Raw genomic sequence first — 17698 nt, 5'->3', positions numbered from 1 at the left:
AAGGAAAGGAAAGGAAAGGAAAGGAAAGGAAAGGAAAGGAAAGGAAAGGAAAGGAAAGGAAAGGAAAGGAAAGGAAGAAAATTTTCAGTTGAAAGTGACCTGCAAGGATCATCTGGGCCAACTTCCTGAGCACTTCAGGTCTGACCCAAAATCAAAGCATGTTGTTAAGGGCATTGTCCAAATGCCTCTGACAAGCACCGACAGGCTTGGGCCATCAACCACCTCTCCAGGAAGCCTGTTCCAGGGTTTGACCACCTTCTCAGTAAATCTTTGGGGTGCCTGGGGGTGGACTGAGCCACACCACCACATTTCTCTTACCTGTGCACCACCATCCCAAGGCAAAGCCCCATTCCTGGCTGCTGCTGGGATGGGGAGCAGCTGTATCCCTGCAGACATCAGGAGAGGGGACCTGGCCAGGCTGGGGCCGGCAGAGCTGCCTGCACCAGAGCTGGTGCCTGCAGCACCCTCCTGTCGGCCACACGCCTGCCAGGCTGGGTCGTGGAGCCAAGCACTGCCCGTGCCAAGGCCGGGGCTGGCGCAACGCACCCGCTGTTCTGGGAGCTTGCTCAGCACAGACCAGCTTGGCAAACAAAAGCAAGGACAGGCTCCTGCCTGAGTTCCTGCAGCACCTCTGGCCTGCCTGCCCCCCCGAAACTCCCTCCTGGCTTCATGGAGGCACGATGCCTGCTGGCTAGCAGGGGTTAACCCTGCCAGCATGAATTTGGATTCTCCTGGGTTAACTTTCCCAGCATGGATGCAGTTAATCTTGGTTTAACCCTTTCGTGGTGGATATGGATACTCCTGGGTTAATCTTGCCAGCATGGATATGGATGGATACTCCTGAGTTAACCTTCCCAGCATGGATGCAGTTAACCTTGGTTTAACCCTTTCATTGTGGATATGGATACTCCATGGGTTAATCTTGCCAGCATGGATATGGATGGATACTCCTGGGTTAACCCTTCCAGTATGGATAAGGATACTCCTGGGTTAACCCTCACAGCATAGAGATGGTTACTCCTGGACTCCTGTCTCTGAAGGAGGTTTCCCTGCAGTCCCTGCCAGCACTGGGAAGCTGGATATTGGTGCAAGCAGGAGTTCCTGAGCACAAGGGCACCCTGTCTGAGAACCATCTAGCACTGCCCAGCTCCTCCCACCACAGGATTACACCTTTCCAGAGCCTGGTGACCCAGGACCACTCTAAGCACATTCCCCTCTCCCTGGCAGCTTCAGCAACCAGCTGTGCCAGCTGCCTGCATCCGCCTGCCGCGGTGCAGAGGAAGGTCGGTGGAGCCCCGCACCACAGGTCTCTGCCCAAATTGCTCTTCTCACTGCAGGCTGGGCCTGGAGCCACGTCTTCCTCTCCCCTCTCTCTGGAGGGCTGGAGGCCAGCCCTTGGCTCCAGGCTGGAGCTGCTGCGTGCTCAGCATTCCTGCTCAGCGCTGGAGCAAGGCAAGTACACACAGCCCAGGGCTCCGAGCCTTGCGCCGGGACAGCCCCGCGTGCTGAGCACAGTGGGAGCCCGGCCATCGTCCCCGTGAGCAGCCAAGGTGCCTCTGCTCCACAGAGCATGCCACCATCCCTGCTGCCACCTTGGGGCATCCCAGCGCGGGGCTTCTCATCCTGCAAGGATGCGCGTTTTTGGGGAACACAACCCGGGACAAAGCTAAGGGAGCCAGGGCGGCGCTGATGCAGCATGAGCAATGTGAGCTGCCGCTCCAGCTGACTCACCGGAGCCCTGGCCACGCTGGGGAACTGGCCGGCAGCGTGGAAGGGCTGTGCCAGCAGGTCCTCTGAGCTCTGCTGGAAAACCTTTCCCGACGCGCCCGGGGCCAGCTCACGGCGGCAGCAGGCTGAGGCACAGCCCTGACCCAGCCCGTCCCTTTCCATGGGGCAGAGTTGCCTGTCCCAGCACTGTGCCTGCCCGCAGGGCCTGGAGAAGGGAGGACAGGACACCCCCAGAGCGGCCACAAACCTGCTTGGTGTTGGCCAGCACTGGGTGGTGGTCAGCTCTCCCAGACTCTGGCCAGCGAGCAGGAACACGAGTCAGGGCTTTGCAGCAAAGCCAGGACATCCAGACTGGGACTGCATCAGGTTCAGCCCCAGCATGGGCCGAGGAGGGCAGGGAACTGCAGAACGGTGCTAGTCCAGATTCTCTGGCTGTCAGCCAGCTGTCTCCTCTCCTAACTCCCTCCTCCACCCTCGGGAGGTGGCAGGGAGCATCTCCAACCCCTGCCCCTGCTCAGCCTGGGGGGGCTGAACATCCCTTGGGGCCACTCCACCTCCTGCAACCAGGCAGCCGTGCCCACCTCAGCACAGCAGGAACCATCTCAGGCACACGCCCCAGGGATCACTCCAAAAGTATTCATGATTCACAATATTCCTACTGTCTCTTGGGACTGTCCAACACTGAGCAAAAAGGCTGAGGTCATGGGCAAGCCCAGAAACCAGCCCAGCTGAGCACATGTAGCCAGTGGCAGGGAGGGTGGCATGGCTGGACCAGTGGCAGGGAGGGTGGCATGGCTGGACCACAGCACAGCTCAGGCATCAGCAGCCTGAGGATTCAACGTCGCACCAGGTGAAGCAAAGCTCAGCCCATCCAGTCGGTTGTGCTACAAATATATTGCCCCAAAGCTGGTGCCATAGGAGGTGCAAGAGCAAAAGGCCATTTGGAGCATGAGGTGCTTTGGCAGGGCTGAGTCTGCAAATTTGGCAGAGCTGTATGCAAATGCATGTGAATATGGTCCTCCCCGAGCAGAGCAGCAGAACCCACACACACACCCAGATCCGCCCCACTGCACCCAAGAGCAGAGAGTGAATCCATCTGGGAACAGCCAGTGGGCAACCACGTTGATCTCCCAGAGCGTGAAAGTGCTCCCTGCAGTGAGCACCAGCCTTCAGCACAGCTCCCTCCCTTCCAAAGAAAACAACAGAGAAAACGCTGGGATGGGGATTAAGGAAATGAAACCGGCTTCACAGGGTAAGCAAGGATAGGAAGTGCTGTAATATCTCCTCTCCCCGCTGGCCTGCAGCTCTCCCAGCCCAGAGCCCACAGCACAGCACAGATCAACCCAAGGGGAAATCACGTGCTGGAGAGTGCCTTGAATAACCGGGAGGTTTCTGAGGGATCCCTGCTCCCAGGATGGGAACAGACACCCCTGCTCCCAGGCTGCCACCATGCTCTCTCCATCCCTGTGGAAGAGAAGATGCAGGGAGACCTCCTGACACCACAAGCCACACTCTGCTCCTGAGGCTGGCACCATGGGATGGCATCTCAGGAGCTTTGCTCTCATAGAATCATGGAATCATTGGGGTTGGAAAAGACCTCTAAGATCATTGAGTCCAACCATTAACCCAGCACTGCCAAGCCTGCAACTAAACCATGTCCCCTCATGCCACATCCATGTGTTTTTCTGCCACTTCCCTGGTCATCCTGCACCTCTTCTGCCTGTCTTGAGCTGCTGGTCCAAAGTAGTCCCCAGTGTGAAGGGCGTCCCTGGAGGAAAGCAGATGCAGCCAAACAGGTAGACCAGGGATAAAACCAGCTGCTAAAAACCCCCAGTGGGGCAGGGGTAGGAGAGCGGGGGGGGGGACACGCTGATAACAAGGATCCTGCCACATCCTGCCACATTACCCGAGTGATGCCCCCCTGAGCAAGGACCCATCCTGGCTCTCCCTCGTGTCTCTAGCACACGTGTGGATGCCACCAGCCCCAGGCTGTGGCTCCATCCAGTCTCTCCTGTATCTGTCACGTGTCCCGGCGCGCTGGGGCCAGCTCTGTTTACATGTGCGAGTCTCACATTCTCCTGCTGGGGATGAGTCAGGCTTCCCTCGACACCCCGCTGAGGTGGCGGTGTCAGGGCCCCAGCTGGCGTTCGTCGCCTCCCACACGGCACAAGCGGGTGGATGCCAGGCTGGGGAATGGCTGGAAAGGGCTCGCACAGCTCTCTCTGCCTGCTTTGCATCCCGCTCGGAGCCATCTGCAGCGGCAGGGAAGGCGCTGGAGGCTGCAGCTCGCTGCCAGGAAGCTCTCCCTGGCTCGGCTCCACCGGGTCAGCTTCCTTCCCCTCCACCCCACAGGCACGTCATGGCTCAGTGTGTGGGGGGGGTCAAGCCCTGAGCAAGCCCCCAGCCCCCTCCCGAGGGTCCAGCTTGGGTGGGATGGCCAGGGTACTGCTGAGAAACCCCCATGTCTGCAAAGCCTTGGGGTGCTGGGGTGTCTCCTGGGGTGCCAGGCCCTCCCCTGGATTTGGGACCCCCAGGGACAGAGGCTGGAGCTCGGAGGAGAAGCCACCAGCCCTCTTCCTGTCTGTGCATGGCCCGGAGATGCTGAGCTGGACTTGCAGGGGGGTGAGATGGGTGCCAGCTGCACGCCACTGCCCAGCCTGTGCACAGCGGTTTCCCCAGTGGGAAACCAGCAGTCTGTCCTCACCAGAGGGTCCCCAGCTGAGCTGGGGTGAGATCAGCATCCCAGGAGGCAACAGACACCCCCAAGCACATCCAGCTCCCCCTGCCCTTCCACTGCTCCCAGCCCTTGCTTTCCGCTCCTCTTTCCCACGTATCCCAGAGTCAGAAGAGCTGTCTCTCTCCACAGAGAGGCCTTTCCCCTTTGCTTCCAGCTTTCCCAGGGTGTGAAAAAAGCCTCGAGGCTCCTCTTTGGATCCCCCCACCTGCATCCCACTCGCTGTGACTGGGGCTGGGCTGGCTCCCTGCGAGCACAATAACCAGAAGTGTCCCGGAGCCGCTGGGAAGGAGCGATGTTCCCGGATGGTATGCAGCCCTGACAGCACTGGCTCTGCTTTAAAGGGTAACTTTATCCTGTAATAACAAACAAGAGCAGCCAAGTTCCTCCCCAGCGTCACTTCCCTGGCTCCGAGGAGAGGGACATGCGGGAGAGAGCACATCGGAATGAGCTTGGATCCTTGTTCTTGCCATCACAGGGGCTAATTCCGTTCCCTCGAGACAACAAGGGGGGAAAGATGCTCCAGGGGAGCAAGTCTGGTTCTGAACTGTGCATCGCAGCCATGTCACCCCACACCCCTGACAAAGGCAGGGACACAAACCGTGTGGCTAGAGGGGATGGGATAGGTACCTGCTGGTCTCCAGGGACATCCCAAATTCCCTGTGCCACTCACTGCATTTGAACAGACACATTTCTGTGCTGACATGCTGGGGACCGAAGGGATGACCCCTCTAGTGATTCCTGTCCTGCAGGCAGCAGCAGGAAGCCTGCCCCAGCCCATGGCATGCCCTGAACCCCATTGCCATTCCCACAGCCCCCCCCTGCACGGTCACAGCACCAGACAGGCACACTGGCATCTCGGCACAGTGCCAGCTTCAGGTGCAGCCACCCGGGAACTTGTTCTGGAAGAGCTGGAAATTCAGGCCCAGCTGGTGCCATGGGACGGGCAGGGAGAGGCTGACCTGCTCCAAACCCCCGGCAGGACCCTGCAGAGCAGGACCAAGGGATCACTCCGGGCACTGCTGGGGGCAAAGGCGTGGGTAGAGCCCAGCTGTGGGAGGAGGGACGAGCACCTCATCGTGACCCATGGGTGCACCCTCCTGTGCTCCCAAACAGGGTTTTTTGAAGATCCGTGTGCGTGGCTGTGCCAGGGCTCCAGGACACGGAGCAGACAAACCTCTGGTTTATTCTGGGGGTGCACACGGGGCACGTGGTGGTCACATCAACATCTGTGATATATTTGCAGGGGAGGTGGAGCATCCCTGCATCACCCCATCAGGCTCAGCAGCTGGGTAGATGGGACCAGCCAGGGGTCCCTTCTAACCTGACAGATTCTGTGATTCTGTGACCTACCTCTGCTCCTGCATGGACACTGATGCTCAGGAAAGGTGTCCCTTGGTGGTTGTCACCAGGGAGGGCACAGTCCAGCCTGTGCTGATGGCACACTGAGGTCCCCTCCCTGCCCAGAGAGAAGTTGGGGGGCAATTTGGCAGAGTTCAGCTGCGTGAGAAGATGACAGTCTGGAAGAGGCTGCTGAGATGTCTGTCTGATATCCACTTCCTCAAGGAGTGGCAGGTAGCACCTCTGGAGATCCCGGGGGGTTCAGTTAAACCCCAGCTCGTCAAACGAAGCCGGTGAAGTGCCGCCGTTTTCTTCCTCAAGAGGGATTTCCTCCAAACCGTTTATCAGGTGCTTGGGTGAAGTCTGTGCAAAGCTGGTAAAGCTGCTGCCTCCATGGTGCCTTCCCCCAGCAGAGCAGGGGGACTTCCAGAGGAAGCACAAGGCAGGATCCGACCAACTAAAAGGGGGAAGAGAGAGGAAGGAGGGAAGCATCGGCATCTAAATCTTTCAGGGCCTTAGAGGTGACAATGCCAGTGTCCATCCTTTGCAAGAGGGGTTGTGGGAGACCCGTGGGAGACAACGTGGCTTGGGGAAGATGAGCCATGGGGTGCTGCTGGTCCCCAAAAAAGTAAAGCCTGGAGCAAGTTCCCAGTTTCAAACCATCCTCCCAAGGCAGATGTGGAGCTTTCCTGGCTCTGGCTGATGGGAGAGCAGAGCATCAGGCCAGGCAGCAGCGGGTTAAAAGCTTGAGGTGGGACTTGGGAAGCTGCTTCCTCCCAGCTAACAATAACACAGGGAGGGAGAAGGGATGCACAGGGCTCTGCAGGGACTGATAGCCATGGAACAACCCCAGCCCTGCAGCTGCAGCCATGCCAGAGGAAGCCTCAGCACATTATCTGCTGGTCCCATTCGGCTTCCTCAGCAGCCCTGGTGCTGCAGGGACTGGGACGTTCTTCCTCCAGAGCCCCATTTCTCATGGACCCACGTTGGATCCCTGTACTTTGATGGCAGCCCTGGACCTCAGCACCCTCCCAGCACTTGCACTCCCAGACAATCCAGCCTTCCCAGCATTAGTATTTTCCACTGCTGATGGCTCTGGGAATGGCCACCTACGGCTCTGAGCCCCAGGACCACCGAACCACCCAGCACAGGAACGTCCCCATCCTGCTGCCCCGTCCCCCCACGCCACAGACGGTGCCCACACCTTGGCAGAAGCAAGTTTTGGCTGGAAGATGACTCCTGCCAAGGGGATCTCCAGGTCCTGGTGAAGGTCCCTGCAGTTCTGGTTGCCTCTGCTCCTGGTCCTTCCCTGGCCAGTGAAGATCTGCTGCACCTGGAGCTGCTGTGGCCGCCCGCCCTGGCCAGGCTGGGTGGTGTCCCAGCACTTCCTCGTGTGCTGGCTGTTTGTGACCTGCCTTCTGCCGGCTGCTCCACCTCCACAGCTGCACTGCTGTCACAGGAGCAGCCCTCTTCCGTTCCCCGTTTCCTTTTTTCGACCCTCTCCTCCTGTAGCAGGCTTTGCCTTTCACAGGGGCTCTGCCCGCTGCCGTTTCCCCCACTTGGGCATGGGAGGGTCCCTCGCAAAATGGGTCTTGCCCTGACCTTGGCAAGTCAGGTCAGGACTCTCCACGTCCTCACTGCTCCCATCCCAAACCACGCACCTGCCTGACTCCAATTCCTGGTGCAGTAAGTCTTTGCCAGTGGATAGTGGTCTGGAAGAAGGCAGCTGGTGGAAGACCCTGGGAATTACGGGTCTTTCCCACCACCGAGGCCAATCCCTGGAGCCTGGAGAGCTGCTGGGCTCCCAGAGCAGAGAGGTGTTTGCCCCCAGATGCTACTATGGCTCCAGAGGGGCTGGTGGAGGCCGTCTGAGCTGCTCTGGGTGACAACCTCCCCACCCACGTTCCCTGGAAGTCCCCAGACGTGTTCCCGTGCCCTTGTGCAGCCCCGGGAAGGGTCCCCAGGGGTTGTTCAGCTTCCCCTACTGCTGGACCCAACAGTCCCCTGTGGCAACACACCGGCCCAGTTGGCACCTGTGCTGCAGCTGCAGAATAGAGATGGACCAGCTGCTAAAAGCAGATGGATCCTAAATGACCCTTACTCTGTCCAAGCTTGCCTGTGCTCCATTTCAAGTGTCCCCTGGGGCACTGTGCTGCACCCAGTGAAAGGACACAGGGCTTTGTGTTGCCATCACGGTGGGCAGGGGGAACACAGAGGTCTGACACTGCCCAGAGCCAGGAAATAAGCCTGACACAAAGGGCAAAGCCAGCAAAAGGGAGGGAGAGGGGCAGGAAACATCCGACAGGAGAGGAAACGGGGAGATAACCACGAGCACAAACACGTGGAACTCGTGCAAAGGAAAAGCCGACACCACTTGGCAAGCACTGGAGCAGGGAGACCTGCCCATCTGGTCTCTCACTGGAGAGACATGGATCTACCAGCCCCCCCAGCTCAGCCACAACCCCACTGCCACAGCAGGTGGGCAACCATCCCGTGCCACCTGCTCTGCAGACCCTCAGCCAAGCTGATGGAGCTTGTCCCAGCCTTCAGCAGTCCTGCTTCTCCCCATGTTCCCAAGGGAGCAGTTACATCCGTCTCCTGGGGCTGGCAGTGATCACGGAGGGGGGGACAACTACAAGCTGTCAGCAAACCACAGTGGGGTCCCTGGCATAGCTCATCCCCCAGGATCCAGCACGTGGCATGGGACAGAAGGGGGAAACACGGAGAGAGACGGGCATGGAGCCAGCCCGTGGTGACTGGCTGGGCTCCAGCTGGCCTGTGTGGAGTAACTGGGGCAGGAGAATCTCTGCCAAGGGGCAGGGAGGGCACTCGGGGGAGGCTTGGCCGTGTTTCTGAGCCAGCACTGGGCTGAGCACAGCCACACAGAGGCAGGATCAGGCCCTTCACCCACGCTCCCGTCCCTCAGCCATTCCTCCCAAGGGATTTCCCTCCTCCTGCTGCCATCACAGCACTGATAGGGAGGTGCCCAGGTGGGCACTGACTCCTCTGGCCACGGATGCGAGCTGGGAAAGAGCAAAGACAGTGAGCATTTGCATGGGAAATAAGGTGGCTGGATCAGGTGGAAGAGCCCAGGTGGTTCAGAGCTCCCCTGAGGATGAAGCTGAGGCCAGTGTCTCCCTGCCAGGGAGCATCCATACAGCAGCTCCCCACAATGCTGCTGGCAGTGCTGTCTCCTGAGGGCCTTGGAAAGCACAGCATGGGCTTGGAAAAGGGCACGTCAGCCTGGGCCCAAGGAACACACTGCCAGGAGGGGCTGGCATTAGCCCCACACAGGGATGGGGCAGTGGAGCACCACCTCCAGAAGAGAAGTGGGACCTAGGTTGGATCCAGCTGTCCCAGCTCCTGCAAGGCAGACAGACTGCTAGGATCATAGGTTGGAAAAATGCCTCCAAGATCATCAAGTCCAACCATTAATGCCAGACTATTTTTCACAGGGGCCAGCTCCAGAGCAGAGACAGTCTCAGCGGGGACACTGCAGCTGGGAGAAGGTACTAATTGACTTTATTTATTAGCAAGGTGAAGGCAGGGATCACACTCTGTACACCCACCGAGTCCCAAGTAGGTTCCTTGCAGACCACAGAGCATCCCGGTGCTCCAGTGCACCCAGGGAGTGCCCTGGCACTGTGGGGTCCCTCACAGGGACAGAGAGCTGTCACCAGGGGATGGCTTTACCTTCCCAGTTGAGCAGAGCCCCGCTGTGCTTCTCGGAAAGGATTGGCAGCACAGACAGCAGCCCCCGCACGCTTGTGTCCACTGTCAGGTCAGCCTGCAACGGGCACAACGAGACACCACCGTCATTCCGGGCCATCCACCAGCACCCACTGGGCTCATGCACGTGGGCAGCAAGGCTCCTTCCACCCAGAGTGAGCAGAGAGCCACAGGAGGTGGGACAAGCCTGCTGTGTGGGAGGATGGTTGGGTATCTGCATGCTCACTGTCGGCTTGGGCTGGAAAGCCAGCTAGAGGTTTAACCAAAACAGACACAGAGGAGACCCCCGCTGCAAATGGGATGCTATGTGCAGGCTTCTCAAAACTCCAGTGCTGCAGGGACAACTCCCACTGCAAAACATGGATCCTGCAGGATGTGTGGAGGCCTCGTGGACCTGCAGCTCCTCGAGGAAGGGGGCACAGGGTGGAATGGTGCTGCTCCTCTCCTCCTTGCTCTGTCAGATTCAGTTTCTCTGCACAACTCTAGGCTGCCCAAAGCCCCTTTTCCCCCTGAAGAGGTTTCCTGCTCACCCTGGATACATGCTGTAGAAATATGCTATTTCCCAGGCAGCATCACATGTTCTGCATGTGTGGCCCACCACACATGTGGGCAACTTGGAGAACCAAGAGGCAGCTCGTTTTCACATGGATGCCTTCTCCCAAGAGCCACCTGAGCTACCTCCTGTGAAGTCTTGTAGGCTTAGGTCCCACCCATGGGTTCCCCTCTCGACCTGCTCAGCCAGAACCCACCTCCTGGGTGCCCATCTCCGTTTTCACCCATCCAGGGTGCAGTGCCACGCAGAGGATCCCGGCTTCCCCGTAGGTCAGAGCCTGGCACATGGTGAGCATGTTGAGGGCAGCCTGGGGGAGGAAGGAAGCATCAGCCACGGGCAGCAAAAAGCTCCATGAACCAGGTTCCCTCCCCTCTTGCTGAGGGAGAAAAAGCAACGCCAAGTCTTCAAGGGACATTGTGCGTCTCCCCTGGGTGGGCACGGAGATGCCACAGGAGCTTGGGCAATTCTAAGCACAGATCAGTCCCTCCGTCTCGCAGTCTCAGGTGCTTCCCTGAGATCAGGCCTGGCAAGGGGCAGCTCTGACTCCCAGCAAGCTCAGGAGCAGGGGAGGTTGCTCCATACCTTGCTGCAGCGGTAGGAGATGACGGGCGGAGAGAAGGAATCGGTCGTTTTCTTGATGGAGCCCATGACAGTGGAGATGTTGATGATGGCTGCCTTGCTGCAACTCAGGCCCTTTGCTTTGCTCTCCTGGGCAGCCTTCTTCAGCAGAGGCAGGAATGCCTGGGGAGAAGCAAACCTGTGGGACACCTGGGCCTCAAGCCAGCCCCACTTATGGCAACCACGACCCCAGGAAGGAAGAGAAAGATTGGTGGGGAGCCAGGAGAGCCCGGGTGTTTTGCTGCAGTGGCCCTGCCTGCTCCCAGTTAGCCCAGCACAGTGCAGGGGGGCTACAGAGGGCTTGGGCTGGGAGGGCAGCCCTACCACTGCCCCCTCCCTCCCACAGCCCGGGAAACTTGGCAAAGCCCTCCAAGATATCTGTTGTGACCACGGACAGCCCGGGATACCCTCAAGCTGGGCCAAATTCCGTGGTGAACCTCATCCCCAGAGCTTCACCCGTACCTGGGCCATCAGCATTGGCCCCACTGCATTGGTCTTGTAGGTCCTGACCATGTCCTCAGCATCGACCGTGTCCAGGGACGCCGTGGGGGTGTAGATGCCAGCGTTGTTTATGAGCAGGTTCAGGCCCAGGCCGTTCAGCTTCACCTCCACGATTTTCGCCGCCTCGGTGATAGCAGAGGGATTTGAGACATCTGCAGTGGGAGAGAGAGGAGTCTGAGAGCCGTGGGAGGGTCTGGGGGGAAGAGGGAGGTGAAGGTGCTGCCGAACAGCCGCACATCCCGACCCGCGCGGCTCTTCCATCCGTGAGCACCAGATGGTGCTGTGAAACCAGCTCTGAGCACCCCGGCACATCCCAGCTCATCCCAAAACCGCCTCCTCGGCCCCACCACCAGCAGCGGGAGGTCCTGCCCCGGGGCAGCCCACCGGGCAAAGCCCACCATGGGGGCAAAGCGCTGCTGTGACTCCCGTGCTGGGTCAGTTCCCAACAGGCACCATCTCCACGCCTGAGCAACTTGTGGAGAACCCAGGGCAGTCCTGGAGGGGACAGGTCCCCAAGGGAGCCGTGCTGGGACCTGCTGTGGGATAGGTCTGCAAGGTCCTACAGCTGCTGCTCAGGCTCTGGGCTGATCATGCAGCGTTTCCACAGGAGCTGCTTTTCTCCCAGAGCCCTCTTAGTCTCGGCTGGGACTTGGGATCAAGGCAGTTCAGCTGCGTGGCAGAGCAAGGATGTGGCCACTTGGCTGGGGGAGCCAGAGGCTGCCCGGGATGGGTCTCAAGAACATCCTGGTCCTGTGGCCATGGAGCAAGAAGGCTCAAGGGAATGGGGTACTGAGGCAGAGACAGGTCTGGACTTTTGGCAGCAGGACTTGAAGAAGCTTTGAAGAACTGGATCTCCATGTACAACCAGAAGGGACGGAGGGAGGGAGGGAGGGAAGGAGAAATGGGCCAAACATGGCCAGCAGTCATGAATTTACCAGCTCAGAGACAGAGCGCACCTACCCAGCTTCACAAGAACCAGGTTTGGGTGTTTGTTTGCCAGGTCTCTCAGCTCCTACAAAAAGAGACACGGAAACAATCAGCACAAGGCAGAGACGATGCCGAGCATCATCCTGGGGCACCAGCAATGGCCCACCCTGAGGGAAACATCTTCCAGACGTTTCTCAGCGCTTGTGAACGGCTGGACCAGGGAGCTGCCTTGGTCCCCAGGCTTCTCCTGGGCCTCGTAAAGCAACGTGCACGTGCACAGAGCACGACAGGGCCGCGAGTGCAAGATCCTGCGGTCACTCCCCCAAAGGGTGTATGTGCACAGCCCAGCCAGAGCCACAGCAAAGGATGACAGCAAACCCTGAAGGACCAGCTCACCCAGGAAATTATGCAAACTGTCTGGGGATACGGCCAGAAGTGTCTCCCAGAGGCTGCTGGAAGTGAGGTGGAGGAGGAACAGCTGTGAGTGCCAGTATCAGATTTGACCTTGGGGGAAGTTACATCTGGATCCAAATAGTCCAATCCCAGGCCCACTCTGCTCTGGACACTGCACCCCACCCACTCGAGTGAAATGAACCACTCTGCACATTTTTATTGACTGTTTTCACCAAATGTGGATATTGGGAGGAATGGGTTAAAAGTGGAAGACTGTGGAGGAGGATTGTAAATCATTCAAGTGACCTTACAGCTGGGAATAACCCTTGATAAACCAGGTGAACAGCAGCCAGTGATCTGCAAGCACGGATCTTAACAGTGCCTGCATCCCCTGTACCTCTGTACTCTACCCAGGGTTGTCAGGGATCCCCTGGTTAGTGAGAGAACAGAAATAAATTAACTCTTTATGCTTCAGCCATGGATCGTCCTGGCTGCCTGTGCCTACTCACACAGTGGAGGATTCAGAAGCTCTTTCCAAAAAAGGAAACTTTCCACTTCACAGTCTCTAGAAGCTCTTTGCTCTGAGCCTCCTTCAACTATAGCAACTTTCAGGCAACAGAACCCAAAACACCATGGATTACTTTTAGAACTGAAAACTTCTTCCAGACACGTCCACAGAGAATGCTGCAGGAGAAACACAAACTGGTGGTTTCTTGTGAGAGGACCTGTCCAACCAACATGGAGTGGGAGAGCTGCTGGCACGGGCTGTGGTCCACCTTCACTTATCTCTGGGTTTCCCCACCAGAACCCATGTTCCCACATTAGCCCTGGGCACAGGAAATGATGGAAAATCCATCTAAATGGTTTGTGGTGGCCAACAGATGTTTCTCCCCCCGTTTTGTCCAGCTGCTGGCCTCAAGAGTCTCACACCATCTCAGCATGAGCTTCACCCACCCCACCACCAGATCCAGGCACAAAGGGGCAGGAGGAGCAATGTGTCCCCAGCGTGGTGGAGTCACACTCTACCCTCGATGCGCTGTGGCAAGTCCCTGATCTCATCATTGCTTGAGTCCTGCACGTTGTGGGCAGAGAGAAGTACAAGGCAAAAATAAGAGACCTGACCTAGCTTTGACCCAGCCAACTTGGGCAGCAGGAGCAGCAGGAGCTGGGCACCCCTGGCTTGGCAGGATGGATTCTCACCGTGCCAGGATTACTCCTGAGATGGAGTAATCCACACATGCAACCAACAAATCAGCTGGAGCCAGGATCTATCAGAGAGCAAACTTCTCCCTGCTTGCATTTCAGTGGGACACAGCAAGCAGAAGACTGAAAAGCTGGACCTAAGGGAAGCTGGAAGCACGGGGGAGGCTTTGTGTTTCCCTACAGAAGCAACACGTGCGAGTCTCTCCCGTCAGGGTTGAGTGACTACAAATGCTGAGTCATGGTGAGTTTGTTACAGGGCAGCCAATCCTAAGGTATGTTTATAAAGGAACACCAATTGTAAGGCAACATGTGCGTTACACCGAGGAGTATAAACGTCAGAGATCGGTTGCAATAAAGATCCTGTTCCTGTTCTGTCCCTCTCCTGTCTTGTTGCTTGGAACTAGACTGTGTATTCTTATTATTGACCGCCGCGACAACGACACTCTCCCACTTTAGTGAAGCGGGAAGCAGGAGGAGGGGGATCCCACAGCTCCACGGGCCACCAGTTCTGCAGACCCCAGGTTTTGAATCCCCAGAGGTTTGAATCTCCAGAGTTTGCAGAGCGGAGTGTGACGATTCATCCGGAGCAGCAGGGCTGCCGTTCCCACCTCCTCACCCAGCCGCAGGCACTGAGTCAGCCCCGCTCCGGCCGCGCCCGCGGCGCACGGGAGAAGCCTTTGGCACGGGAGGGCGGATCGGGGAGAAGCCTTGGCACGGGAGGGCGGGTCGGGACACCTCCGACACGGCCCAAAATAGCCCGGGGGCCGATTCTTCACCCGGAGCACTTTCAGGCGACTTCCACGCGGGGCAGGGCGCGCTGCGAGCACCCGGTGCTGCAGCAGGGAGCGGATCGCTGATCGCTGTTCGCTGCCCGAGCGTGCGACCCTTTCGCGGCCCCCCCTGCCCGCACTGACCTGTGCTCGCGGCCCCTCGGGGTCCCGGCAGGTCGCGAAGATCCAGGCGGGGGGTCTGGGCGACCCCAGCAGCTGCTTGACCAGCTCCAGCCCGATGCCGCGGTTGGAGCCCGTCAGCAGCACCGTCCGCGCCGCCGCCATCGCCGCCTCCCCCGGGACCGCCCGGCACCGCCTCCCGACCCCGCTGACCGCCACCGGGGTGCCCCGGCCACCGGGGGCGGGAGGGTGGAACGCCTGGGCTGTGTTTTTGCCTTCCCAAGTAACATTCAGTAGAAACACACCGAGCGCATCCCAGCCCTGGCGTCCCCGCGGGGAGGAGCGATGCGGGGTTAGGGGGGGTGCTGAGGGGACCCCCATCTCTCCCCAAGGGTGGTGTGCGAGGCAGAAAGCTTGCAGGGGTTCTTGGGTGGTGCCTTCAGCACCTTAAGCACGGTAACCTTTATCGTAGATAAGGGTAAAAAAAAAAACAACCGACCATAAACCCATTTAGCACCAGGAGGTACCAACCCCTTCACAGCTGTTTTTATTGCATGCCCAGATATGCACCTGATTTGGCTCTTTCCCTAAACATCAGATGCAATAAATTTGGTACATAAATAGGGCCATAAAGATCTTCAGAGGTTGGAGTACCTTCAGGAAGGGCTGAGAGAGATGGAGTCATTTGACCTGGGTAAGAGAAGGCTCCAGGAACATCTTGGAGCCCCTTCCAGTGCCTAAAGGGTCTATAAGTGAGCTAGAGAGGGACTTTGGATAAGGGTATGAATTGACAGGACAAGAGAATGGCTTCCAACTGACAGAGGACAGGGTTAGATTGGATAATAGGAAGAAATCCTTCCCTGTGAGGGTGGTGAGGCCCTGGCACAGGTTGCCCTGAGAAGCTGTGCCTGCCCTGGAAGTGTCAAGGCCAGGTTAGATGGGGCTTGGAGCAGCCTGGTCTAGTTGAAGGTGTCCCTGCCCATGGCAGGGGATTGGAATGAGATAATCTTTAAGGTCCCTTCCAACCCAAACCATTCTGTGACTTGGACTGCAGTTGGGGGTGTGGCCGTTTTGGGGGATGTTTTCTTCTTATTTTTGCTGCTCGGTGTCAGGTACCTGGTTCAACAGTTGTACCAAAGGTGTAGTTAAGGAGGAAAGCAAGGAAAAGGTTTGCTGGCATGTAGGGGTGGGAAAACAGGGCTTGAGGGGAAAAGGGAATGCAGAAAAGAGACAATGAACATCACCTGAGGTGGAGGAGAGTGTCTGGAAGGGGCCTGCATATACCAGCCATGGTGCCAGCCTGGAGGTGGGTATTAGTGTTTTATTTTCAGCTGTTATATGGACCAGATGCACAAACAACATTAAAATCCCATTAGGGTGAGCACATAATCAGGAGCTCAACAGCAAAGTAATGACTGAGCAACCCTGGTGCACCTAAGGATTGTTATTTCTTTTGCTTATTTTCATCCTTGCTTGACAAACACCAGACAAATGATCTCTGATGCTGATAAATCAGAAACTAAATACTTGTATCAATGTAGTGGTAGCATCAGGTGATTTGTGTTAACTTTATCCTTCTCCATGGTTGAGCTCCATGGCTCCCCAGTTTAGTTTGGGATATTAAAATGCTTTGAGAAACTTTTTTTGTAGATATGTACAGAAGTTGGGGTTTAATAAAAATCTTCGATTATATTAATAAATAAACTAAAAAGAAGAAACCCTCCTTATGGCAGATATTTGGATTAAAGGTCCCATTCTCCTTTTGCTGCCTCCTTCTGTGCAAATAAGGACTGGGGTACAAACAGTCACGGTGAACCACGCTGTGGGATGGGGTTTTGGCCACCTCTTCCACACAGATCCTGCACACTGCAGGCAAATTGCATTTACAGGCTCTTCCTAGGTGCTTGTTTCAAAAAGCCTTGGATACAGGGATCCCCCGTGATCTGCTGTGCAGAAAAGGTTAATGTGCAGCCACAGCTGAAGGCAGGAGGAGCCTGTTCTGAATGCAAATGTGACCCGTGAAAGAAAGGCAGCTCTGAGCATCTGTAACCAAATACTTCCCGGTGAGAGCATTGCTTGACCTGCTTTTATGCCTCTGTTCCCATTTAAAATAGGGGATTATCGATTCTTTGGAAAACCTTGTTAGTGAAAAGTTGAGAGGTTTCAGAAGGTAATAATAAGAAATGCAACCAAAAAGAAAGAAAAAAAAAACCCAACCAGCCAAACAAACAAAAAACCAAACCAAAACAAAAAAAACCCCAAAGCTTTTACCCAAGTGCATTGGGAAACTCCTGCTGCCTGGTAAAGCCTGAGTCAGATATTCATGCATTTTAAGTGCTTAAGAGTATAAATCATAGAATCCTAGAATGCTTTGGGTTGGAAGGCACCTTAAAGATCAGCTAGTTCCCACCTCTCTGAGGTGACACGTCCCACTAAACCTTCTGTAAGAATACAAAGAAATATTTGAGTTCATTTAGCTAAAAATCTAAACTAGTCATTCTGGTTATCAGCTTGTTGATCTTGTAATTCAATTAAAGTTTCCATACTGTGAAAACAAAAATAACATGTGGGCACATGTCCTTTGCACTGAGCTGATGGATCCATCAAAAGTGCTGCTTTATCACTGGAAATAGAAAAAAACTGTAGTTAGAGGGAGAGGGGGAAACATCTTAGGAAAAAAAAAAAAAGCGAGTAAGTTTTTTCCTTCCCTCTTAACAAATACAGTTTGAAACCAGAAGGAACAACTATGAAAAGTTTTAATTTCTGCTGATAAAACATCAATACAGCCTGTTTTACCCAAGCAGTGTGCAGTCCCCACAGCTGCTTACAGAACAGTATGAATTTTTGCTGTTCACAGACTGCATTTTTCTGCTCAGCTCTGTGGGCAGTAGGTCACATCATCTACCTTGTCATGACATTTTTGGAGTAGCAGGGTGCTCAGCTTTTAACTTCTTTGCAGGAAGTGAATTTTCAATAGTTCCTTATATGCTTTTTAATTTAAAGATTGTACTGTAAAGATTGTACTGTTAAAGATCCACTGTTTCACGATGAAATGTTTTTCCTTAATAAGACTTAATGATT

General features: G+C 56.3%; 2 protein-coding genes across 2 annotated transcripts in view; both read right to left on the bottom strand.

The window, feature by feature from the left end:
- RIPOR1 (RHO family interacting cell polarization regulator 1) overlaps nt 1-7905 on the bottom strand; it is a 37670-nt gene extending 29765 nt beyond the window's left edge. Inside the window, exons 1-2 of the mRNA XM_027698278.1 lie at nt 7008-7905; nt 5816-6260 (exon numbers count right to left, since the gene is read on the bottom strand). The gene's annotated coding sequence lies outside the window, so the exon portion shown is untranslated. The remainder of the gene's footprint in view (nt 1-5815; nt 6261-7007) is intronic.
- A 1398-nt stretch (nt 7906-9303) lies between these two features.
- LOC113974823 (C-factor-like) lies at nt 9304-14800 on the bottom strand. The gene is made up of 6 exons (XM_027698330.1): nt 14642-14800; nt 12165-12216; nt 11166-11356; nt 10668-10826; nt 10282-10392; nt 9304-9590 (listed from the first exon to the last, which is right to left on the bottom strand). The coding sequence occupies exons 1-6, from the start codon at nt 14780-14782 to the stop codon at nt 9477-9479; spliced, it is 768 nt and encodes a 255-aa protein (XP_027554131.1). The 5' UTR covers nt 14783-14800; the 3' UTR covers nt 9304-9476.
- Nucleotides 14801-17698: the final 2898 nt, after the last annotated feature.

Source organism: Neopelma chrysocephalum, unplaced genomic scaffold (assembly GCF_003984885.1).
Source record: "Neopelma chrysocephalum unplaced genomic scaffold, ASM398488v2 Primary Assembly neopelma1_125, whole genome shotgun sequence".
NCBI classification, from domain to species: domain Eukaryota; kingdom Metazoa; phylum Chordata; class Aves; order Passeriformes; family Pipridae; genus Neopelma; species Neopelma chrysocephalum.
This window is presented reverse-complemented; position numbering and strand designations above follow the sequence as displayed.

Bases quoted from the DNA above. Each gene is read 5' to 3' on its own strand.
- LOC113974823 (XM_027698330.1), bottom strand. From the start codon at position 14,782: ATGGCGGCGGCGCGGACGGTGCTGCTGACGGGCTCCAACCGCGGCATC. The intron at 12,217-14,641 runs GTCAGTGCGGGC...CTCTTTTTGTAG, and splicing joins CCGAGGGGCCGCGAGCACAG to GAGCTGAGAGACCTGGCAAA. The intron at 11,357-12,164 runs GTAGGTGCGCTC...CTCCCACTGCAG, and splicing joins CCTGGTTCTTGTGAAGCTGG to ATGTCTCAAATCCCTCTGCT.